Raw genomic sequence first — 22,199 nt, forward strand, 5'->3', positions numbered from 1 at the left:
CTGTAGGTATGTCCCATAATGTTATTGTAAGAAGCATATTTTTCAGTACAGTAGTATTAGCGGTTAGAATTAGTTAGTACAAACTGTTAAAAAGTTTGTACTAACTAAAAAATTTTGTCTTCAATTTTAAAGATTCTATTTGACTTGGCACGTTCATACCTTGATATGAAGGGCAAAAATAAACAGGTCCCTCTGCAACAATATATAGTGAAAGAGATTTTCAGATACGGTTTTATATACTATAATACCTCTAATTTGCTTACCATTTCTATGTGGCATATCATGCGGTCTGATTTGTTCCTCACATAAATAGGCAGAGTTTGTTGTGAAGTAGGCATCTAGCATCTGCACAGAAGAGATAGAAGAACATTTAGAAAATAGCAGTTGCCACTTCTATTGAAGTTCTATATTGATTTACTTGTTTCAGTTAAAAGAGGGTCTGTCACTAAATCATATAAGTTGAACTGATTAACTGACCTAGCCCAGTCTTGTGTTGGCTCCCTATAAACTAATTTGCTGTAGTTAGTCAACGGGGTGGAGCTAGCATCCCTGCCTCTAATACTGATCAATCAGCACGTGGCAGCTTGAGGTTAGTTCACGCCTTGTTGGCTGACTACGGCAAATAAGCATAGAGGGAGCCAAGTCAATAGTGGGACATATATCTGGAACAAGGGGGGAGTCACGGAAAAAAAGAAAAAACGCATTGGAATCAGGGAGACAACGCTATTCCGGTTAGTAAACCAGTTTAGCTTATATCACCTAGTGACAGGTCCTTTTAAGTTTCGTATCAGAGATGTGCAATTCACCCAATTATTAAAGGGGTTATCCCACGAAACACATTTATAAATGTATAATCGCTAGGGGCATCACTGCTAGGACTATTATCGATAATTAGAACTGGGCTTCCAAATCCACAATTCCTCCTCACCACACTGGACGGACAGGGGACCTCCAGTAATGGGACCCCTGTGATTATACATATATCACCTACTCTGTGAATAGGTGTTACATGTGTTTCAAGGGATAACCGCTTTAAAGGGTTATTCGGGTATAACCCTTTAAAGTGGTTATCCCTTGAAACATCAGTGAGCTGGTCTGACAGCTTGGCTGACAGCGACTCCTGTGTGCATCTGACACCCCAATTAAGCCTAAGGGTATGTGCACACGATATCGACCTTTACGCCTGAAATTACGGAGCTGTTTTCAGGAGAAAACAGCTCCGTAATTGCAGACATAGTTGCTCGTCCTCGCATTTTGCGAGGCGTCATTGACGGCCGTAATTTAGAGCTGTTCTTCATTGAAAAACGGCTCAAATTACGTCCAAAGAAGTGTCCTGCACTTCTTTGACGAGGCAGTCATTTTACAGCTGTCAAACGACGACGCGTAAATTACAGGTCGTCGGCACAGTACGTCGGCAAACCCATTCAAATGAATGGGCAGATGTTTGCAGACGTATTGGAGCCGTATTTTCAGGCGTAAATCGAGGCATAATACGCCTCGTTTACGCCTGAAAATAGGTCGTGTGAACCCAGCCTAAAGCTTATTCACACGCACGGATTTGTCATCCGTTTGCACTCCGTTTTAACAATGGACAGCACACTGACCCATACAAGTCAATGGAGCTATTTACACATCGTGTGTGTCCGTTGGGAGAAACTCACATCATGCCCTGTTGTGGTCCGTTTTTGCGGACCACTCACCCATTGAGGTTAATGGGTGCGTCAAAAAAAACGGACAGCACACGGGCAACATCTGTTGTTAAGCGATGCATAAAAAAAAAACTGTGAAACCAGGAAGTGTTGCAAAGAAGAAATATGGACAAGAAAATGGACGCAACACGTACATTTATATGGATGAAAAATGGTCAGATTTTTGTGGACGCAAATCGGACTCACTTGTGTAAATAAGGCCAAAGTTGATCAACTTTGATTTTATCAGTGTTAGACCAGATTCACACGAACGAGTGCAAACTCGGACGTGAAAAACTAAAGTTTTTCACGTCCGGGTTGCACCCGTGCAGGTCCCGTTTCCACAGATCCCCATAGACTTGAGTTTATCGAGGAATCTGTGAAAACTGAAGAAAATAGGACGTTCTATTTTACAACGGACCCTTCACACGGTCCACTGAAACGGCCCCATTGAAATACATGCGTCCGTGTGACGGCCGTTGTTTTAACGGCCGTCACACGGACGTATACTACGGTCGTCTGAATTCGGCCATAGGCTTAGATAAGTTGTCAGCAGCACACAGGAGCCGCTATCAGTAGAAATGTCAGACCTGCTCACTGATGGATTCGGCTGACAGCGGCGTTCTGCAGCTTCAATGTACAGAGGCTGTATAGAATCGGCAGCAATAAAATGGAGCACAATTTTTGGTTTAAGTTTATTACAAAAGTAAATAGTATCACGAAATACATACATTTAGTTCAATTTAAAAAACAAAAGGCAACAAAGGTTTCCATAGCCTTTAACTCTTCCAGCCATTTTTGTTTCTGCATTTTCTTTTTTTCTTTCCTGCATTCTAAGAGCCATAATGTTTTTTCTTCGCTACAGCGGTATGAGGGCTTGTTTTTTGCGGGACGAGTTGTAGTAGTTTTAATGGCCCCTTTACGATATAATGTACTGACAAACTGATCAAAAAAAATTTGTGGGGTGGAATGGAAAAAAATACAGCGATTCCTCCATTGTTTTTTGCCTTTACAGCGTTCACATTTTATTAAACATTTTGAGGGGAGGGGAGAAAGAAAAGAGCAGTTCTGGTGTTAATAGTTTGTTCTTATTTTAAAAACCTTATTTTACTAATTTTGCATTATTTTTTTTTAGTCCCACTAGGGTAGTTTAACTAATTGTTGGATTGCTGGTAAAATACACTGCAATACTTATGCATTGGAGTATTTTGTGCTTTTACTGCTCTCCCAGGCCCCCAGGTCTGACAAAGAAGGCTGCCATGACAGGCATTAGCACGATGATATGATGGAGGGGACAACCTTCTTTCTAACGGCTTAGATTCATCGGTCGCTGTTGACCGCAGCATCTAAGGCTGGGTTCACACGAGCACATTACGTCCGTAATGGACGGACGTATTTCGGCAGTAATTCCCGGACCGAACTCATGTTTTCATTACGGGACATTTGTCCGGCAGCGAGGCAGGGACTCCTAGCGTCGTACATAACTATGATGCTAGGAGCCCAGCTCCCTGCAGTGTGTTTGGTCCGGGACTTGCGGCCGAAATAGTCCGTCCATTACGGACGTAACATGCTCGTGTGAATCCAGCCTAAGTGTAAAACGAGCAGGATCGAAGTTGTCTCTTGATCCCGACTGTTACAGCGAAGTAACATACAGCCGACACCTGCTGAGTATGGAGCCCACTCCATACTTCTCCTTAGCGGGCAGTAAACTCTCTGCTCTAGCCATCACCGTAGTTAGAGGGAGGGGAGCACCATTAGGCTAAATAGTACTGTGACATCTCCATAGACTGGCGACGACAGTCAGAGGAGGGGGCATGTTTGCCAGCGAAAAGAGGAGCACTTGAAGTGGAACGGCTCACCCGAGTGGCACTTGCAGCTAATTTGCATAGAACGAAGAACGTAATTTTTTAAAAACTACTCGGAATTTCAGCATGAAATAGGTATATGGGGAAAGGGTTATTGATCACCTACCAAACGCTGGGGCCTGTTTGGTATGCAATTTTCTGATGGCAGGTTCCCTTTAAGGACCAGGCCAAGTTTTGTTTTTTCCTCGCCGACTTTCAAGAGCCATAACTTTTTTATTCTTCTGTCGAAATAGCCGTATAAGAGCTTGTTTTTTTGCGGGATGAGTTGTAGATATTCATGGCACCATTTAATGCATTGTACTGAAGAAAAAAAAAATCCTCCATTGTTTTTTGGGTTTTGACTTTATGCCGTGTGATAAAAAATAAATATTACCTTTATTCTGTTTCTCAGTACGATTATAATTTCTTTTTTTTTGCTTTACTACTTTTACAAAATAAAACAATTTGTTAAAAAAAACATTTGTTTCATTTCTCTATATTCTGAGACCCCTATCTTTTTAACTTTTCCGTTGTTAGAGTGGTATGCGTGCTAGTTTTTTGCGGGGCTAGCTGTAGTTATTATTGGTACCATTTTGGGGCACATATTTTGTAATTATATATTTGTAAAGAAAAATTGAAATTTTTTTACTTTTTATTTTAGTCTCCATAGGGGACTTTTTCTGTTCTCTACCACAGAAAACAGACCTAGAGGCCTTTACTAGGCCTCCGGCGGCCATGGCAGACAATTGGCAACCTGCAAATTAGGGGGACAGAGGGAGATCGCTCCCTCTGTCTAACTGCTCAGATGCAGAGGTCACTACTGACAGTGGCATCTGAGTGGTTAAACGGTCAGGAGTCAGCTGTGCCATATTGTTGTGACACACATCTGCCATACATCTACGGCGGAAGGGGCTAAGCGGCTGTGCACTGGCAAGGAGATTTTTTTTTCCCTCTAAGGCTGGGTTCACACAAGCACATTAACGTCCGTAATGGACGGACGTATTTCGGCCGAAAGTCCCGGACTGAACACACTGCAGGGAGCCGGGCTCCTAGCATCATAGTTATGTACGATGCTAGGAGTCCCTGCCTCTCTGCAGGACAACTGTCCCGTACTGTAATCATGTTTTCAGTACGGGACAGTAGTTCCACGGAGAGGCAGAGACTCCTAGCATAGTACATAACTATGATGCTAGAAGCCCGGCTCCCTGCACTGAGTTCGGTCCGGGACTTCCGGCCGAAATACGTCCGTCCATTACGGATGTTAATGTGCTCGTGTGAACCCAGCCTAAAGCACAACATCTAAGCAGCTATATTGTAGGAATCCACCAACTTCTGTAAGTCATCACATGAGTAAACAGGTCACTTTATGACAAACACATACAGAAACGTAATGGGGTTGTCTCATGTAGACTAACCCTGTCCAAATGTCCTATTAGGGCCAGAACCGCTCTGAACTAGAAACGTCTCTGTATTATAAGGACAACTGTTCATGTAAGGGTATGTGCACACGATAACTGCAATTACGTCTGAAATTACGGAGCTGTTTTCAGGAGAAAACAGCTCCTGAATTTCAGACGTAATTGCATGTACTCGCGTTTTGCGGGGCGTCTTTTACGGGCGTAATTTGGAGCTGTTCTTCATTGGAATCAATGAAAAACTGCTCCAATTACGTCCCAAGAAGTGTCCTGCACTTCTTTTAATGAGGCTGTAATTTTACGCGCCGTCTTTTGACAGCGACGCGTAAAATGACAGGTCGTCGGCACAATACATCGTAAAGCCCATTGAAAGTAATGGGCAGATGTTTGCCGACGTATTGGAGCCGTTTTTTCAGAAGTAATTCGAGGCGTAAAACGCCTCCATTACGTCTGAAAATAGGTTGTGTGAACCCAGCCTAATACTACATATCTCCTGCAGTGGCCTCTGCAGGGAAAATGCCTGGCTGTGCCGGGAGCGTGACCTGGGGGGCATAAGCTAATTCTGATGAGAGAACCACTCTTCAGGAAGTCTAAAGTATCTACTGGTGACTTTTAACCACACTTTTTTCAGGAAAATGAAGAAAATAATAATAAGATCTGTCATGAACACACTTGTTTTCACTTCTAAACTATTTAGGATGGTTATATATCTGATATATTTAATAAAATTACTTTTCAAAGTAATTACGCTAGCAATTGACTAGTCGCTGCTAGCGCAACTACAGGGGTTGTCATATCGACTAGTATCAATAGACAACTGCTTCCCGTCTATGGGACGTAAGGGTAAATTGTAGTCTGAGATAAGTCTTGCCTTCATACATACCCCATGTTATATACATTTATATAAATTGGATGGAACCGGCCTTTTAAAATGATTTTTTTGAAATGATGTAATCCACAATCATGTTTGTGGTTTGACTGCATATAAATTCCTGTCAGGTGCATATTACATATGTATTATTGTTTTTTGCTGTGTGGTCTAATGGTTTAGGTTTCATTTTTAGATAACTTCCTCCCTAAACGCCCTACCACACTTTCATACCAGTACACTTATGCCACAGTAATTCTGATATCAAACAAATAGACATAGATTTTATTATTTTACCTTGTTTGAAATGTGCTTAACGACAAAGATCAAAATAATTAAAAGCATTACTTACTTGGTCACCCATGTCAAACACGTGTTTCGCCATATTTGCCTGCAAAACAATGTGTATAACGTTATCCTTTAGATCATTATAAAAATAAGTCTATTACAAACAGCAGTAAATTACTGAAATTTCAATTTTAAAAGTTTATAAAAGGTCTATAAAAACTGCCACATTATGGATTACTTACCTTACATATAGCTCAGTGCAGTGCAAGTATTTCATGAAGAAATATACATCTGCTGTATATTTAAAAAAAAAATTGTTATATGAGTTCAGGGAAGTCAGAGACTTGAAATAAGATATAAAAGATCTATATCTGGAACGTAGCCTCCAGCTAATAGACCTGATATAAGAATTCTTATGTTGTATTTTATAAAAAAGTTATAGCTCTTCGAATGTGACAATGGAAAAATTTAAAAAATGGCTTGGTCATTAGGGCCCAGAATGCAAGCAGGGGGAAGGGGATAAATGAATGTGTTATTTGTTTTTATGCAACTTTCAAATTGACTATTATTTGTTTATTTTTTTTTTGGTGAATTTTACAGCTTCTATGTATCCTGTAGAGCTGTATCATTAAAAATATATATATATATATATATATATTTTTCTTAAAAAGTACATTTTAAAGTGACATAGAAAACACATAACACATTAATTTAATAATAATAAAAAAAATTTGCTTACAAAGGTGTACGCAGCCTTTAAGACACTTTATTAAAATGCATTGTCTGCTCTAGACAACTCCGTTTCATATGCCCTATAAAAAGCATATGGATGTAAAGAGTAGGCGACGTTCACTCGGAACCCTGTATTAGAGAAGAGTGTCTAAATTCAATGGTGCCATGTAATGCTTCATGATGGATCCCAGCATTAATCCACTCGTGATCAACACACCGTCAGGAGACCTTTCACATGAGTAGAGGTTGTCCAAACTGGACAACCGCTTGGTAAAACTCATTGGCTATAACTTTTGTCAACCCACTTTCAGTCATATAAAATTCCACATGAAATTGCAGTTCTGTGCTGTATTATTTCATATCATATGCCAGATAAAAGGATTTACTGTAGAAGTAGTAGTAATAATACACATAATAAGATAAGTGTCACGAGGCGGGGTGTGGACCCACTGGGCCGTACCGTGTAGCGGGATGGCAGCTGGCCAAACAGGTATGGTACAGAGTCTATAGTCCAGAAAAGGGTACCTGAGGCAATGTAGACAGTAGCAAGGCAGCCGGAAGTGAGTGCCGGCGCCTCACAGGGGGACGTCGCAGCACAGCAGCAGGACGTCCATGGCTGCAGTCGTCGAGGGGTAAGTTAGAACGACAGACCGTGGCCATAGACATTACAGTATCCCCCCTCTTACGCCCCCTCTTCTTGGGACCAGAACGGGAGAGAAACTTCCTTATGAGGACAGGGGCATCGATGTTCTCCTCTCGCTCCCAAGACCTCTCTTCTGGGCCGAATGCCCTCCAATCCACCCAAAAAAATGTCCTTCCTCCCACCTTCTTGGTGGCTAGAATCTCCCTTACCTCGAACGTCCCAGACGAACCGGCAGGAGCCACTGCGGAACTAGGAGTCCTAGAGTAGCGGTTCAGGACCACGGGCTTCAGCAAGGATACATGGAAGGAGTTAGGGATCTTGAGTGTAGGAGGCAGCCGAAGCTTGTAAGACACCGGTTTAACTTGTAGCAGGATCTCGAACGGTCTGAGGAACCTGGGAGCAAATTTGCAGGACGGCACCCTCAGCCGGATATTCTTTGAGGACAACCAAACCTTCGTACCTGGAAGAAACTGAGGAGGATCCCGTCTTCTAGTATCTGCTTTTTTCTTGATGCGATCCACCGCTAGCAGAATAGAAGAACAGGTCTGTTGCCATATTTGCAGAAAGTCCCTGAAGGTCGAGTCAGCTGCAGGCACCTGGGACATAGTAGAGACAGGAAGAGGTATTCGAGGATGTTGGCCGTAGACTATGAAGAACGGGCTGGAGGTGGTGGACTCACTAGTATGGTTATTATAGGAGAATTCTGCCCACGGGAGCAGCTGCACGCAGTCATCAAGTCGTCTGGAAACAAAGTGCCGCAGATAGTTCTCCATAATTTGGTTAATCCTCTCGACTTGTCCATTGGACTAGGTCAAAGAGAAGTCCAACTTTACACCAAGTAGACCGCAGAGTGGTCTCCAAAACTTTGAAGTGAACTGGAGCCCTCGATCCGAAACAATATGCAGGAGCAAGCCGTGCAGACGGAAGATGTGTTGTATGAAGACGTCAGCCAATCGAGCAGCAGAAGGCAGGCCAGTCAGGGGAACAAAATGAGCCATTTTAGAGAATCGATTCACCACCACCCAGATCACACTGCAACCCGCAGAGAGAGGGAGGTCCGTGACAAAGTCCATTGCAACATGCTGCCAGGGGGCATCGGGCACAGGCAGTAGTTGGAGCAGACCAGCTGGTCTGGAGTGGGCAACTTTATTTGCTGCGCATACCGTACATGAGGAGACGACGTCCATGACGTCTTTGGGCAGCGTGGGCCACCAGAACTGACGGGCGATTAGGTCTTGGGTCTTACGAGTACCAACGTGGCAATGTAGATAGTAGCAAGGCAGGCTCGGCTGGGACCAGGCAGCAGGTAGACGTCAGGCGTAGTGCAGTAGAACAGGCATGGAGATGCAGCAAAACACGACAACAGCTCAGCACGGCAGTAGACGAGGATGGTACTGATAGCACGGGAAACATAATACAGGTACGGGAAACACTGGGAAGCTGGAAGACACTTAGGAAACCATTGGTAAGACAGACTAAGGGAAACAACAACAATGCTCAGGCGAGGATAAGAAGAGCGGTGACCCTCTTATAGTCCAGGCATTCATGAGTTGATGATTTTCAAGTGCGCGCACCGGCCCTTTAGGACCGGGCACGAGCGCGTGCACCCTCCGGGAGACAGGCTCGATATCCGGACGTGAGTGCCGACGCCTCACAGGGGGGGGGGGGGACGCAGCACAGCAGCAGGATGTCCATGGTCGCGGTCGTGAGGGGTAAGTTAGAACGACAGACCGTGGCCATAGACATTACAATAAGTATAAAGTAATATCAATAGATAGGAAATATTCTTTCCCACACTGTACTGGGGATACATCTAAGGCCTCATGCACACGACCGTGCTCGTAATTACGACTCGTAATTACGAGCACGGCCGGCCACGGGCAGCAGGCCGTTTTTCCGAGCCGTGCTCCCATTATAAAGTATAGTAGTACGGCCCGTAAAATAAAAAAATAGAACATGTTCTATCTTTTTAACAGCACGGACACCTTCCCATGAGAAAACGGGAAGGTACCCGTGGCCAACAGAAGTCTATGGGCCCGTTATTTCGGGTCGTAATTACGACCCGTAATAACGGGTGTTTTTACGGTCGTGTGCATGAGGCCTAAGGCAGCTTCCTCAAACTAGAATCCACTATATGCATTTCAGGAACTAGAACATAGTAAACAAAAAATGAACATTTTCAAAATGATGAAATAAAAGTTGTTTTAAATAATATCTTTAAAAAAGCTCTTCGGTATGTTCTGTGATACAGGATAAATACAGTAGTTTGATAAAATCATAGCTTTAAAGAGAGTCTGTCACTGTTATTCTATACAGATATGAATTTTTACATCTAAAATGAGAATATATGTGTATATTTATGAGTATATATGTGCGACACGGATGGGAATGGTAATTTGGACAACACAAAAAAATTAACTCTTATTCTGAACATAGTTTGATATTTGATGTATAGTTTTGTGGAAAAAGATTCACTAGAGCAGGGGTCTCAAGCACGCGGCGCGCGGGATACAGAGCCGCTAGTATCGGCTCTGCTCCGAGACTCTGGAATTCCCTGACATCGCTGTCCACATATGAACAGCGATGTCTGGGGCTTCCCCAGAGCCGGAGTCCCGGGCAGAGCGCTAGTACAGGCTCTGCTCCGGGACGCTGTGGAATTCCCTGACATAGCTGCCCATATATGGACAGTGTGTCAGGGTCTTCCCCAGAGCGGAGTCCCGGGCAGAGCGCTAGTATCGGCTCTGTTCCGGGACTCTGTGGAATTCCCTGACATCGCTGCCCATATATGGACAGTGTGTCAGGGTCTTCCCCAGAGCGGAGTCCCGGGCAGAGCGCTAGTATCGGCTCTGCTCCGGGACTCTGTGGAATTCCCTGACATCGCTGTCCATACATACACAATGATGTCAGGGGCTTCCCCAGAGCAGGAGTCCAAGTGATGTCAGGAGCACAGCTGGAGTCCCAGGAAGAGCCTACTAGCGCTCTGCCCGGGACTCCAGCTCTGGGTTGCCTCTGACATCTCTGTCCATATATGGAATAATTTAGAAAAGACACGCAGATTTCATAAAAAGTAACTTTTTTCATTATCAGAATGTTTGTCACTGAACAACAAACATACATAAACACAAGAAGTGTAGCAACAATGAGAACCTGCCAAAAACTAAATGCTAACGGCACCTTTGAAAAAAAATAATCTTTTTAATAAAACAGCCAGTGTGATTGGTGCAACTTTTTAATTACTTTTTAGAAAAAATTATTACTTTTACTTTTTAACCCCTTCAGGACCCAGCCTGTTTTGGCCTTCAGGACCCAGCCGATTTTTTAAAATCTGACATGTGTTACTTTATGTGGTAATAACGTTGGAATGCTTTTACCTATCCAAGCGATTCTGAGATTGTCTTCTCGTGACATGTTGTACTTTATGCTACTGAAAAAATTTTGTCGATAATTTTGGTATTTATTTCTGAAAACACACAATTTAGAAAAAATTAGCAAAAATTAGCATTTTTCTAAATTTAAACGTATCTGCTTCTAAAACAGATAGTAATACCACACAAAATAGTTACTAGTTTACATTTCCCATATGTCTACTTTATGTTTGCATCGTTTTTTGAACGTCCTTTTATTTTTCTAGGACGTTACAAGGCTTAGAACTTTAGCAGCAATTTCTCTTATTTTAAAGAAAATTTAAAAAGGCTATTTTTTCAGGTACCAGTTCAGTCTGAGGTGGCTTTGAGGGCCTTATATATTAGAAAATCCCCAGAAGTCACCCCATTTTGAAAACTGCACCCCTCAAGGTATTCGAATTAGCATTCACAAAGTGTTTTAACCCTTTAGGCGTTTCACAGGAATTAAAGCAAAGTAGTACATTTTTTATTTTTTTTGCAGAAATAAATTACTAATACATTTTTTTTTGTAACACAGAAGGTTTTACCAGAGAAATGCAACACAATATTTATTGCCCAGATTCTGCAGTTTTTAGAAATATCCCACATGTGGCCCTAGTGTGGTAATGGACTGAAGCACCGGCCTCAGAAGCAAAGGAGCACCCAGAGACCTAAACAGGGGAAACCCCCCAAAAGTGACCCCATTTTGGAAACGACACTTCTCAAGGAATTTATCTAGGGGTATAGTTAGCATTTTGACCACACAGGTTTTTTGCAGAATTTCGTGGAATTAGGCAGTGAAAATGAAAATCAACTTTTTTTCTGAAAAAGCATAGAAATGTTAAATTTTTACAACGAATAAAGGAAAAAAAGAACCACAACATTTGTAAAGCATTTTCTCCTGATTACGGCAATACCCCATATATGGTAATAAACTGATTGGACCCATGGCAGCGCTCAGAAGGGAAGTAGCGCCATTTGGATTTTGGAGCACGGATTTTGATGGATTGTTTTTCGGTGCCATGCCGCCTTTGCAACGCCCTGGAGAGACCAAAACAGTGGTAGCCCCCCAAGTTACCCCATTTTGGAAACCCCCCTCAAGGAATTTTTCTATGGGTATAGTGAGCATTTAGACTCCACGGGTCTTTTGCAGAATTTCTTAGAATTAGGCGGAGAAAATTAATATCACAATTTTTTTCCACTAAAATGTTGAATTTTCTCATTTTCACAAGGGATAAAGGAGAAATAAACAACCAATTTTTATAAAGCAATTTCTCCCGGGTACGGAAATACCCCACATGGGGTCATACATTTTTTTCATTAGAAATGAATTAACCCTTTCAGGACTGATCCATTTTTTGCTTTCTTATTTTTGTTTTTCACTCCCCGCCTTACAAGAGCCATAACTTTTTTCTTTTTCCGTCAGTAGAGTGTTGTGAGGGCTTATTTTTGGCGGGAGGAATTGTAGTTTCTATTGACACCAATTAAAGTGCCATAAAAAGTACTGGGAAACTGAAAAAAAATAGGAAAATATAGGAATATAGGAAAAAAATCTGATTCCATTTTTGGGGGTTTTCGTTTTTACAGCTTTCGCCGTGCGGTAAAAACGAAAACTACAGCGATTTTTGCGGTTTAAATTATTTAAGTTTTTTACGGTGTTCACCGTGCAAGTAAAATAATGGTATATTGTAATAGTTCGGCCTTTTACGGACGTAGCGATATCAATTCTGTTTATTTTTTGACATTACTTTTGAAGAAAAATGGGAAAAGGTTTTTTTTCTTTCTCACTACTAATAACTTTAATTCTTCTTCTACACATTTTATTAGTCCCCTTAGGGGACTTGTACCAGCGATCATTGGATCGCGGGTACAATATGCTGCGATACTAATGTATTGCAGTATATTGTTATTCTTACAGGCTTCTGTAACCGCACCATCGCTGTTCCTGTCCGTTAGTCCTGGGTGTCAGCTCTAATACACAGCCGACGCCCGCAGCGTATGGAGCGGGCTCAGCACGTGAGCCCGCTCCATACATCACCCCCGCACCATGACGTGCTATTAAGTCATAGTGCTCAAAGGGGTTAATGCACAGCGGATGGTGTGAATATTGCAATTTTGCACTGATGTGCCATTTTAGTGCATAATATGTTGAGCCCAGTTTGTGCCACTGAAGACAAATACCTCATAAAACGTTAAGCGGGTTCTCCCGGGTATGGCGAGGCCATATATGTGAGCGCAAACTGCTGTTTTGGCACGCTGCAGGGCTCAGAAGGGAGGGATGCCATTTTGCTTTTGGAGCGCAGATTTTGCTTGGTAGTTTTTCTGTTTTGGGTTTCGATGGTATTTCAGTTTATAATGTGAGGGCATATGTAGTCTGTGCGGAGTACATCAGGGCATAATAAGAGGGTATAATAATGCGGTAAATAAATAATAATTCATAGATGTGTGGCCGGTGTCGCACTGATAAATGGTGTCGGATATTACCCGCTTTTAGAAAACACTGCACATTTTGCATCGCCATATTCTGAGAGCCAGAACATCTTTATTTTTTCACCACCGGAGCTGCATGAGGGCTTATTTGTTGCGGGACAATCTGTACTTTTTCATTGGTACCATTTTGGGGTACATGCGACTTTTTTTGATCACTTTTTATTAAAGTTTTTTGCAAGCCGGGTGACCAAAAACAAGCAATTCTGACAATGTTTTTTAGTTTATTTTTTGCGGCGTTCACCATGCACTATAAATGGCCATTATTTTTTATTCTGCGGGTCGGTACGATTACGGCGATACCATATGTATACAGGTTTTTATTATGTTTTGCAGCGTTTGCGCAATAAAATCTCTTTTTTATAAAATAATTTTTTTTTTGTGTCACCATATTCTGAGAGCCGTAACTTTTTTATTTTTCAGTCAAAAAAGCTGTGTAAGGGCTTGTTTTTTGCGGGACGGGTTGTAGTTTTTATCGGTATTATTTTCGGGTACATGCGACTTTTTGATCACTTTTTATTCTCTATTTTGGGAGGGGTGGTGACCAAAAAATAGCGATTCTGGTGTAGTTTTTTATTGATTTTTTTTTGGGGTGTCCATTGTGCGGGAAAAATAACATTATAGTTTTATAGTTGGGGTCATTACGAACGCGGTGATACTAGACATGTGTACTTTTTTTAACGTGTTAATTTTTTTCCTATAATGAAAGACTTATTATAGGAAAAAAATGAAGTATTTGTTTATATAACTTATAACTTTTATTTTTACACTTTTTTAAAACATTTTTATTATCTTTTTTTTACTTTTTTCACTTGTCCCACTAGGGGACACTTAGACTTGCAGCTTTGATCGCTGCTGGAGTGCATTACACTACACACGTAGTGTAATGCACTCCAACTGTCATTGTGACGTGACAGTCACACTGACAGGAAGCCTCGGAGGACCGGCAGGAGGCTGCTCCTCCAAGGCTTCCGTACATGGCAACCCGGAGGTCATTGTCTGACCTCCGATTGCCATGACAAGCATCGGTAGCCCCCACGATCACTTCGTGGGGGCTGCCGATGTGCTTCAAACAACTTAAATGCGGCGACGGCAATCCGTCGCCGCATTTATGGGGTTAATTGCCGAAATCAGCGGCGATGGTCCGCTGACCGGCAAGGCTGGAGTGTCAGCTGTCAGGGACAGCTGACCTCCCGGTTCCCGGACACTGTCCGTTAGGACAGTGTGCGCCGGGAACTACTCCGCAATAGTACGTCTGGATGCGGGAACTAACCCCTCTGCAGGACGTACTATTGCGGAGTAGCGCGGCAAGAGGTTAAGATACAGCTGCTTTGTATATAATTTTTAATAAAAAGGAATTAGAATGTTGCACCAATCACACTGATACAATGTTCTATTAAAAAACTAACATTTCAAAGGTGTACATAGCCTTCCCCTTCCCGCATTTTCACGTACATGCACGTCGGGGAATGCTGCCTGTTTGCGCATTCCCACGTGCATGTACGTGATAGAGATCGCGCGGGCACAGAAGCTGTGGCCGCATGATTGCCGCGGGAGCCCAGCTATGACTGACAGCTGGGCTCCCGCTGCAACTGCCGGGATTGAAGAAACCTTCAATCTCAGCCGTTTAACCCATTAAATGTCGCAGTCAATAGCGACCGCAGCATTTAAATCTATTGACAGAGGGAGGGAGCTCCCTCTGTCACCCATCTGTGGCCCGCGAATGCGATCCCAGGCTGCCAACGAGTTGCCATGGCAGCCGGGTGTCTAACAAAGATCCCCAGGCCTACCCTGGCTGTATGCCTATTATGCCGTGCCAGAGGCATGGCATAATAGATTGCCTGTCAGTTTTACACTGACAGGCAATAATGCTTTGGTATACTAAGTATACCAAAGCATTATATCTGCGATCAGAAGATCGCATGGTGATGTCCACTAGTGGGACTTAAATAAATAATTAAAAACAGTCAAATAAAGTTTTTGAAAATATAAAAAAAAACGTGAACAGTAAAAATAAAATAAAACAATTTTTTTCCATAAAAAGTGGTTTTATTTAATAAAAGTGTAAAAACAAACATGAAAAGTACACATATATGGTATCGCTGCGATTGTAACAACACAAAGAATAAAGTTAACACATTAATTCAACGGTATACCGAACGCCGTACAAAAAAACCCACTAAAAACAATGTTAACATTTTTCTGAATTCCACCACCAAAAAAATATACTAAAAATTAATCAATTAATCAATAAGTCCCATGCACCCCAAAATAGTAACGATGAAAACTACACCTCGTCCTGCAAAAAACAAGCCTTCATATGGTGATATCAACTAAAAAAGAATACAGTTATGGCTCTTGGAATGCAATTATGCCAAAATGTATTATTTTTGTTTAAAAAGTGCTTTTATTGTGCAAACGTAGTAAAACATAAAAAAAACGTAAACATATGTGGTATCGTCGTAATCGTACCGACCCATAGAATACAGGTAAAATGTTATTTATGCCGCATATTGAATGGCGTAAATTTCCACGTTTATTGTGGCTCTAGACACTAAGATCCCTAATGACACGCAGATCCCAGATCATCAGCACACCGCATGCGACTACTCATAATGGTCTGGTGGTATGCCAGGTTATGAACTAAGCAAATCATATTTTGTTCCTAGTACCTTGGATTTCCTAATTGTTTTTCTTTTTTTCTTTATCAAAGATTTTTATTTTGAAAATATTAAAATATAACATAGTATACACATTGTTTCATAAATTTGCAAAACTTTGCACGCAGTGCAATATAATAACTTCAATATCGCATAAAAATTACAGAAACATAGAAATCCTAATTGTTTTTCAATTGCAATACAGTGCTTCCACAATGTACAATATTGACTTGTTCTTGGCCGACCATTGTAAATTGAACATTTTGTAACTAATTTAAACTAATAGGGTAAGTCCACACCACCCCAACCTAATGGTTGCCAGGGTTCGGCATGTGGTGGAACAGGTGGATAAATTACTGGGAGGGGCTGGTGATGATCCAGCCGTGGTGGTCAATGTGGGAACCAACGACAGTATAAATGGTAGGTGGAGGAGCCTTAAGAATAATTTTAAAGAACTAGGCTACAAGCTGAAGGGAGGACCTCCAAGATAGTATTCTCAGGAATACTGCCTGTGCCATGTGCATCACAGGAAAGACAGCGGGAGCTCAGGGAGTTAAATGCATGGCTTAAGTCTTGGTGTAGAGGAGAAGGCTTTGGGTTCCTAGAGCACTGGGCTGACTTTTCATTGGGGTACAAACTGTATTCTGCAGAGGATTTGCACCTAAATGGAAGGGGGTCCGCTGTGCTGGGGGAGAGAATTCTAGCTGGGGTGGCGGAGTATTTAAACTAGGGCTGAGGAGGGAGGTCAATGTAGAAAATAAAGGGGTAATTAGGTTAGAGAGGGGTCAGACTACAATGGTGGCGGGAGACTGTGGGGAGAGGACTAGGCAACAGGATAAGGAGATCCTTTTGTTACAAAACAGCAAATGAAAATAAAAATGGCCAAATAATGTCAAATAATCATTTTTTTGATACCAAATGTGGCAAATTGAAATGCAAATTAAAGTTAATGTTCACAAATGCCAGAAGTCTAGCAAGCAAAATGGGGGAGCTGGAGGCCTTGGTACTGGAAGAAAATATAGATATAGTTGGTATTGCTGAAACATGGCTAGACTCTTCACATGATTGGGCTGTAAATCTACAGGGTTTTACACTGTTTAGGAAAGACAGGGCAAATAGGAAAGGCGGTGGTGTATGTCTGTATGTGAGAAGTGATATGAAGGTGAGTGTGAAAGAGACATTAGAGGGTGAAGATTGTGAGGAGGTTGAAACCTTGTGGGTGGAATTACAAAGGGAGGTAAACACTGAAAAAAATACTTTTGGTGTAATCTATAGACCCCCCCAATATAACTGAGGAGATTGGAGAACAGCTATACAAACAGATGGAGCAGGCTGCACAGGGGGGTACTCTAGTGATAATGGGAGATTTTAATTACCGGGATATTAATTGGTGTCATGGTTCGGCTTCAACTGCGAAGGGAAAAAATGTCCTCAACGTGTTGTAGGAAAATTTTATGGGCCAGTTTGTGGAAGACCCGACTAGAGATGAAGCTCTGTTGGATCTGGTCATTTCTAATAATGCAGAACTTGTTGGGAATGTCAATGTTCGTGAAAACCTCGGTAACAGTTATCACAATATAGTTATATTTTACCTATACTGTAAAAAAACAAACACAGGCTGGGAGGGCAAAAACACTTACATTTAAGAAGGCCAATTTCCCCGGGATGAGGGCTGTAATTCAGGATATAGACTGGGAACAACTGATGTCAAATAATGGTACAAATGATAAATTGGACATCTTAAAATCTACATTGTATTAATATAGTGCAAAATTTATTCCTATAGGTAACAAGTATAAACGACTAAAATTAAACCCCACATGGCTTACACCTTCTGTAAAAATGGCAATATATAGAAAAAAAGAGCATTTGAAAAATACAAATCTGAGGGTACAGCTGTAGCCTTTGTAAATTATAAAGAGCTTAATAAGGTCTGAACATGTAAGACCCTTAGATAGTGGTAATGGGGAGTTGGTCACAGGGGATCAAGGGAAGGCAGAGTTACTAAATGGGTTCTTTAGCTCTGTATATACAACAGAAGAAAGAGCAGCTGATGTAGCCCCTGCCAGTGCTGTTAATATATCAGTTGATATACTAAATTGGCTGAATGTAGATATGGCCAAAGTAAGGTAAATAAATGTGCACAAGGCTCCAGGACCAGATGGGTTACACCCTAGAGTTCTTAAAGAGCTTAGTACAGTTATTTCTGTCCCCCTCTTCATAATATTTAGAGATTCTCTAGTGACTAGTATAGTGCCAAGGGACTGGCGCAGGGCAAATGTGGTGCCTATTTTCAAAAAGGACTCTAGTTCCCCGGGTAATTATAGACCAGTTAGCGTAACATCAATCGTGGGAAAAATGATTGAGGGGCTATTGAGGGACTATATACAGGATGATGTGACAAAAAATAGTATTACATGTGACAGCCAGCACGGTTTTACTAAGGACAGAAGTTGTCAGACCAACCTGATTTGTTTATATGAAGAGGTGAGCAGAAGCCAAGACAGAGGGGCCGCTGTGGATATAGTGTTTTTGGACTTTGCAAAGGCATTTGACGCTGTCCCTCATAGACGTCTAATGGGTAAATTAAGGACTATAGGTTTTGAAAATATAGTTTGTAATTGGATTGGATTGAGAATTGGCTCAAGGACCGTATCCAGAGAGTTGTGGTCAATGATTCCTACTCTGAATGGTCCCCGGTTATAAGTGGTGTACCCCAGGGTTCAGTGCTGGGACCCCTATTATTCAACTTATTTATTAATGATATAGAGGATGGGATTAATAGCACTATTTCTATTTTTGCAGATGACACCAAGCTATAAAGTATTGTTCAGTCTATAGAAGATGTTCATAAATTGCAAGCTGATATGGACACACTAAATGTTTCGCCATCAACTTGGCAAATGAGGTTTAATGTAGATAAATGTAAAGTTATGCATCTGGGTACCAACAACCTGCATGCATCATATGTCCTAGGGGGAGCTATACTGGGAGAGTCACTTGTCGAGAAGTATCTGGGTGTACTTGTAGATAAACTAAATAACAGCATGCAATGTCAATCAGCTGCTTCAAAGGCCAGCAAGATATTATCGTGTATTAAAAGAGGCATGGACTTGCGGGACAGTGATGTAATATTACCACTTTACAAAGCATTAGTGAGGCCTCATCTAGAATATGCAGTTCAGTACTGGCCTCCATTTCATAGAAAAGATGCCCTGCAGTTGGAAAAAATACAAAGATGAGCAACGAAGCTAATAAGGGGCATGGAAAATCTAAGTTATGGGATTCTTGCTGTTCGTACCCACAGCATGGCTTAGAAGGGAAGGAGCGTTATTTGGATTTTGGAGCTTAAATTTTGCTGGAATGGTTTGCGGCGCCATGTCACATTTGCAAAGCCCCTGCAGGACCAAATCAGTGGACACCCCCCAAAAAGTGACACCATTTGGGAAACTACACCCCTGAAGGAATGTATTGAGGGGAATAGTGAGAATTTTGACCCCACAGTTTTTTTGCAGAATTTAGTGTAATTACGCTGTGAAATTAAAAATGTAATTATTTGGATACAACGTGGAAATTGTCAAATTTTTACAAGGAATAAAGGAGAAAATGCACCCCAACATTTTAAAAGCAATTTTGGCTTTTGGAGCGCAGATTTTGCTTGGTATTTGTTCTGTTTGTGGTATTGCTGGTATTTCAGTTTATAATGTGGGGGTATATGTAATCTGTGCGGAGTACATCAGGGCATAATAAGAGGGTATAATAATGTCGTAAATAAATAATAATACATAGATATTTGGCCGGTGTCACACTGATAAATGGTGCCCCATCTTATCTGCTTTTGGAACACTCTGCACATTTTGCATCGCCATATTCTGAAAGCCAGAACTTTTTTATTTTTTCTCCACTGGAGCCGTGTGAGGGCTTATTTGGTGCGGGACAATCTGTAGTTTTCATTTGTACCATTTTGGGGTACATGCGATTTTTGTGATCACTTTTTCTTCCATTTTTTGGCAAGCAATGTGACCAAGAACCAGCAATTCAGACAAAGATTTTTATTCTTTTTTTAATGTTTTACACCGTTTGCACAATAAAATCACTTTTTTTTTAAATCATTTATTTTTTGTCACCATATCCTGAGAGCCATAACTTTTTTATTTTTCTTCAAAAAAGCTGTGTAAGGGCTTGTTTTTTGCGGGACGGGTTGTAGTTTTTACTGGTACTGTTTTGGGGTAAATGCGACTTTTTGATCAATGTTTTGTGAAGGCTGGTGACCAAAAAATAGCGATTCTGGCATTGTTTTTTAGTAATCTTTTTTGCAGTGTTCACCATGCGGGAAAAATATCATGATAGTTTTACAGTTTGGGTCGTTACGGACGCGGTGATCCCAAATATGTGTACTTTTTTTTTTAACGTTTTCATTTTTTTCCTATAATAAAAGACTTTTGTGTGTTTTGGTATTTTTTTACTTGAAACTTTTATTTTTACACTTTTATTCAACATTTTTACCGCACGCTGAACCCCGTAAAAACAAAACCACCCAAAAGATTGAGGAATTGCTGTTTTTTTCCTATTTCACGCCGCAAATATTTTTTTTTCCCGTTTTCCACTACATTATATGGTACAATAAATGGTGCTCTCATACGGCAATATTGATAGGAAAAATAAAAAAGTTACGGCTTTTGGAAGGTGAGGAGGTGAAAACCAGAAAAATGGTTGCGGCGGGAAAGGGTTAAAGGCTGTGTAAACCTCTGAAAGCGATTTTTTTGAAAAAAAAATAAAAAAAGGTCAATCAGTGTTTTTTGTGCAACTTTATAATTAGTTTTTATTAAAAATTATTTTGCTGCGTCTAGATACAAAGTAGTTGTATTTCAAAAAGTAAAAATAATTTTTAGTAAAAACGAATTATAAAGTTGCACAAAACACACTGTTAGACATTTTTATTAAAAATTGCTTTCGACGGTTTACATAGCCTTTAATTATTGATTTTCTATACATTTACAAAAAGCTGTAAAAAGGTAAAATACGTAAACCTAAACACAAAACACGATGAATACAGTCACTTTCATGCATCTACTTTAGTCTTTCCCCTGTATACAAATCTAAGGGTATGTTCACACACTAATTACGGACGTAATTCGGGCGTTTTTGCCCCGAATTACGTCCGAAAAATGCGTCTTGAAAGCAATGGGCTGACGTTTGTCTGTTCACACGAGGCGTATATTTACGCGCCGCTGTCAAATGACGACGCGTAAATAGACGCCCGTGTCAAAGAAGTGACCTGTCACTTCTTGGGGCGTAATTGGAGCCGTTATTCATTGACTCCAATGAAAAGCAGCGCCAATTACGTCCGTAATGGATGCGGCGTTCAAGCGCCTGCACATGCCGTTACGGCTGAAATTACGGGGATGTTTTCTCCTGAAAACATCCCCGTAATTTCAGCCGTTACGGACGCTGTCGTGTGAACATACCCTAAGGCACATCTGATCCCTTTCATTTTATCACTTGCTGATGAAAACATTTTGATAACTTTAGAAATGATAAATGTTTCACCCCATGACAATACTTCTAGGGCTCTGTTCACATCTGCATAGTGGCTTCTCTTTATAATGGAAGCCACAACGCTTTACCGAATCCGCAAAACGCGGATACCACCGATGCCTTATGGACCGCACTGACTTATTATTGAGTGCTATTCTTCCCCCCAAATCTGTTGGAATTTGCAACGGAGCCTCAGAAATTAAGTCTGAGAGACTGTACTGCAATGAAAACACTAAACATTTTAAAAATGAAAGATGCATATCAGTGCTTTCTAGTATAGCACATATACCTGAGGTTTCGGAAATGTAGGTCATGTGCCACTAACCAGCGTCTGCTATGCAGTATAGTCCTTATTATTTTCACATTCACTAGGGCTGCAAGATGATCTTATTGTATTTGTTTCACATTGTTCAGTCTCTATAAAAAGGAACGTGAAACATAAATGTAACACTGCAGCCTCAGTACAGACAACATATTTTCACATGCTGTACTGTATATATTACATATTCACTACCAAAATTATACACTATGATTATGAATATTCCTATTCTTTTATACTTCATAGTATTTCACTTTGATAGAGCAGAAGTTTGTGCTCTAGAGCTACTCTGGAAGACGCAACCATAGTCAGCTGATATGGAGCTCAGTCTTCT

At 41.2% G+C, this 22,199-nt stretch overlaps 1 protein-coding gene across 1 annotated transcript in view; it reads right to left on the minus strand.

The window, feature by feature from the left end:
• The window catches only part of NFKB1 (nuclear factor kappa B subunit 1), a 140,868-nt gene that overhangs the window by 81,557 nt on the left and 37,112 nt on the right, over positions 1 to 22,199 (minus strand). The window contains exons 2-3 of the mRNA XM_075860621.1: positions 6,168 to 6,206; positions 264 to 345 (exon numbers count right to left, since the gene is read on the minus strand). Coding sequence (XP_075716736.1) covers positions 264 to 345; positions 6,168 to 6,200 — 115 coding nt within the window. The 5' untranslated portion in view covers positions 6,201 to 6,206. The remainder of the gene's footprint in view (positions 1 to 263; positions 346 to 6,167; positions 6,207 to 22,199) is intronic.

Source organism: Rhinoderma darwinii, chromosome 1 (assembly GCF_050947455.1).
Source record: "Rhinoderma darwinii isolate aRhiDar2 chromosome 1, aRhiDar2.hap1, whole genome shotgun sequence".
Taxonomy (NCBI): Eukaryota; Metazoa; Chordata; class Amphibia; order Anura; family Rhinodermatidae; genus Rhinoderma; species Rhinoderma darwinii.